This window comes from Drosophila suzukii (assembly GCF_043229965.1).
Source record: "Drosophila suzukii chromosome 2 unlocalized genomic scaffold, CBGP_Dsuzu_IsoJpt1.0 scf_2c, whole genome shotgun sequence".
NCBI classification, from domain to species: Eukaryota; Metazoa; Arthropoda; class Insecta; order Diptera; family Drosophilidae; genus Drosophila; species Drosophila suzukii.
Window position 1 is genome coordinate 9825305 of NW_027255896.1, and position 3158 is coordinate 9828462.

At 49.5% G+C, this 3158-nt stretch overlaps 2 protein-coding genes across 2 annotated transcripts; one reads left to right on the top strand and one right to left on the bottom strand.

The window, feature by feature from the left end:
- The first annotated feature begins 292 nt into the window (after positions 1–292).
- LOC139354288 (uncharacterized) lies at positions 293–871 on the top strand. Its single transcript, XM_070998508.1, has 2 exons — positions 293–684; positions 739–871. Exons 1-2 carry the CDS (start codon positions 293–295, stop codon positions 869–871), a joined length of 525 nt encoding a protein of 174 aa, XP_070854609.1.
- A 246-nt stretch (positions 872–1117) lies between these two features.
- LOC139354289 (probable serine/threonine-protein kinase kinX) lies at positions 1118–1947 on the bottom strand. The gene is made up of 3 exons (XM_070998509.1): positions 1909–1947; positions 1685–1856; positions 1118–1374 (listed from the first exon to the last, which is right to left on the bottom strand). The coding sequence occupies exons 1-3, from the start codon at positions 1945–1947 to the stop codon at positions 1118–1120; spliced, it is 468 nt and encodes a 155-aa protein (XP_070854610.1).
- Positions 1948–3158: the final 1211 nt, after the last annotated feature.

The window sequence follows — 3158 nt, forward strand, 5'->3', positions numbered from 1 at the left end:
CACAATGTACGATTGAGTGCTGAGGCTTTCCATGCCTGCCAACGTCCACGTGACAGGCTTCGCGGACGACGTCGCCATCACGATCGTGGCTTAGGCGGCAGCCGAAGTGGAGGACATGGCCAACACTGCTGAAAGGATGGTTGAGTCATGGCTGTCACTTGCCGGACTCCAACTCGCGGCACATAAAACAGAGGCCGTTCTTATAAGCAGCCGGCAACTCGTCGAGACGGCCAAGCTGACGGTCGGAGGGGTCGACATAGTCTCTCAAAGAGCTATAAAATACCTAGGAGTCATGATAGACACCCGGCTGTCTTACAAAGAGCACCTAGAGTATGCCAACAAAAAGGCTGCAGCGACCGCCAGATCGCTCGCGCGGATTGTCCTGAACACGAGGGGCCCAAGGCAGGAACGGAGGAAACTCATAGCGAGCGTCGTTACGTCCCAAGTCCTTTATGCCGCCCCGGTATGGGCTAAAGCCGCCACGACGCCCTCGTACATGAGTGGCGTGGCTCGCACGCACAGACTATATGCCACAAGGATATCCTGTGCCTTCCGGGCAATCTCCGAGGAAGCGGCTCTGGTCATCGCTGGTCTAGTTCCGGTACAAGAACTAGTAGGAGAGGCAGAAGAAGTGGAGGAAACGGTCACGACCAACCTAGGCGCCATCTCTCGGTGGCAGAAGAGGTGGGATTCCGCAACCTCTGGACGCTGAATCCACGCTTTCATTCCCGTCTTGAGTCCTTTGCTGGAAAGGAGGCACGGGCAGGTAGACTTCTACCTGACCCAGATCCTGAGTGGTCACGGATGCTTCCGGTCGTACCTGCAGAGGAGGACGCACGCCACGTCCTATTCGAGTGCGTGCGGTTCGTAGAGGACAGGACCGCCCTGGAAACAGGGACCGGTGTCAGCACTAGCCCCAGCACGCTAGTGCCAACCATGCTAAGAGGCCAAATGGAGTGGGACGCGACGGCCAAGTTCGCCGCGTCTGTAATGCGGACACTCAGGATAGCTGATAAAGAGAGAGAAGAGGTCTGGACACGTAAGCTGCCGCGGTTGTGCGAAGCATTGCTTTGCGGCCGTACCGCACAAATTTTGCAGTTTACGCCCATTTACTTTTCTAAATGTATATTTTTAGTTGTAGTAATAAAGTAAAAAAGGAACAAAAAAGCTTCACAGGATCGTCAGCTTCATCCAGCTTCACAGGATTCTCATCTTCATCCAGCTTCACAGGATAGTCAGCTTCATCCAGCTTCACATGATCGCCAGCTTCATCCAGATTCACAGGGTACTCATATTCATCCAGCTTTACAGGATACTCAGCTTCATTCCGTTTCACAGGATCGTCAGCTTCATCCAGCTTCACAGGATACACAGCTTCACAGGATACTCAGCTTCATCCAGCTTCACAGGATACTCAGCTTCATCCAGCTTCACAGGATACTCAGCTTCATCAATCTTCACAGGATACTCAGCTTCATCCAGATTCACAGGATACTCAGCTTCATCCAGCTTCACAGGATTCACAGCTTCATCCAGCTTCACAGGATACTCAGCTTCATCCATCTTCACAGGATACTCAGCTTCATCCAGATTCACAGGATACTCAGCTTCATCCAGCTTCACAGGATACTCAGCTTCATCCAGCTTCACAGGATCGTCAGCTTCATCCAGCTTCACAGGATACTCAGCTTCATCCAGCCAGGATCGCCAGCTTCATCCAGATTCACAGGGTACTGAGCTTCATCCAGCTTCACAGGATAATCTCCTTCATCCAGCTTGACAGGATCGTCAGCTTCGTCCAGCTTCACAGGATACACAGTTTCATCCAGCTTCACAGGATACACAGCTTCATCCAGCTTCACAGGGTATTCAGTATTATTCAGCTTAATCCAGCTTCACAGGATTCACAGCTTCATCCAGCTTCACAGGATACTCAGCTTCATCCATCTTCACAGGATACTCAGCTTCATCCAGAATCACAGGATACTCAGCTTCATCCATCTTCACAGGATACTCAGCTTCATCCAGATTCACAGGATACTCAGCTTCATCCAGCTTCACAGGATACACAGCTTAATCCAGCTTCACAGGGTATTCAGTATTATTCAGCTTAATCCAGCTTCACAGGATTCACAGCTTCATCCAGCTTCACAGGATACTCAGCTTCATCCATCTTCACAGGATACTCAGCTTCATCCATCTTCACAGGATACTCAGCTTCATCCAGCTTCACAGGATACTCAGCTTCATCCAGCTTCACAGGATCGTCAGCTTCATCCAGCTTCACAGGATACTCAGCTTCATCCAGCCAGGATCGTCAGCTTCATCCAGATTCACAGGGTACTGAGCTTCATCCAGCTTCACAGGATAATCTCCTTCATCCAGCTTGACAGGATCGTCAGCTTCGTCCACCTTCACAGGATACACAGTTTCATCCAGCTTCACAAGATAGTCAGCTTCATCCAGCATCAAAGGATACTCAGCTCCATCCAGCTTCACAGGATACACAGGATATATGCTTCACAGCATACTCAGCTTCATCCAGCTTCACAGGATACACAGCTTCATCCAGCTTTACAGGATACTCAGCTCCATCCAGCTTCACAGGGTACTCAGCTTTACTCAGCTTAATACAGTTTCACAGGATTCACAGCATCATTCAGCTTCACAGGATACTCAGCTTCATATAGCTTCACAGGATACTCAGCTTCATCCAGCTTCACAGGATACTCAGCTTCATCCAGCTTCATAGGATACACAGCTTCATCCAGCTTCAGAGGATACTTCACAGGTCCGTCAGCTTCATCCAGCTTCACATTATACTCAGCTTAATCCAGGTTCAAAGGATACGCTTCTTGATCCAGCCTCACAGGCTTGTCAGCTTAATCCAGCTTCACAGGATTCTTCGTTTCCAAGACACACTATCAGGGGTGTCACAGAAACCGGCGTCGGATTTGGGTACGTTTGGTTTGGAAACCAACCCATCAAAACCGTAAGTGTCACAGAAATTAGGAAATTTTCACGACAGTGCTGCCACCTCTTTGCCAATCTTTCGATAACTACTCCGCAGTTTTGCATTTTAAAGTTAGAGCAAATTGGTACCACTGTCAGACTAGATGGTTTGCAGCCGGTTTTTTTTAGCTAATTTTTTCAAGGCG

Coding starts and splice junctions, on each gene's coding strand:
- LOC139354288 (XM_070998508.1), top strand. CDS start 293: ATGATAGACACCCGGCTGTCTTACAAAGAGCACCTAGAGTATGCCAAC. Junction 685..738: donor ATCTCTCGGTGGCAGAAGAG/GTGGGATTCCGC, acceptor TCCCGTCTTGAG/TCCTTTGCTGGAAAGGAGGC.
- LOC139354289 (XM_070998509.1), bottom strand. CDS start 1,947: ATGGATGAAGCTGAGTATCCTGTGAAGCTGGATGAAGCT. Junction 1,857..1,908: donor CTGTGAAGCTGGATGAAGCT/GTGAATCCTGTG, acceptor TACCCTGTGAAG/CTGGATGAAGCTGTGTATCC. Junction 1,375..1,684: donor TCCTGGCTGGATGAAGCTGA/GTATCCTGTGAA, acceptor TATCCTGTGAAG/CTGTGTATCCTGTGAAGCTG.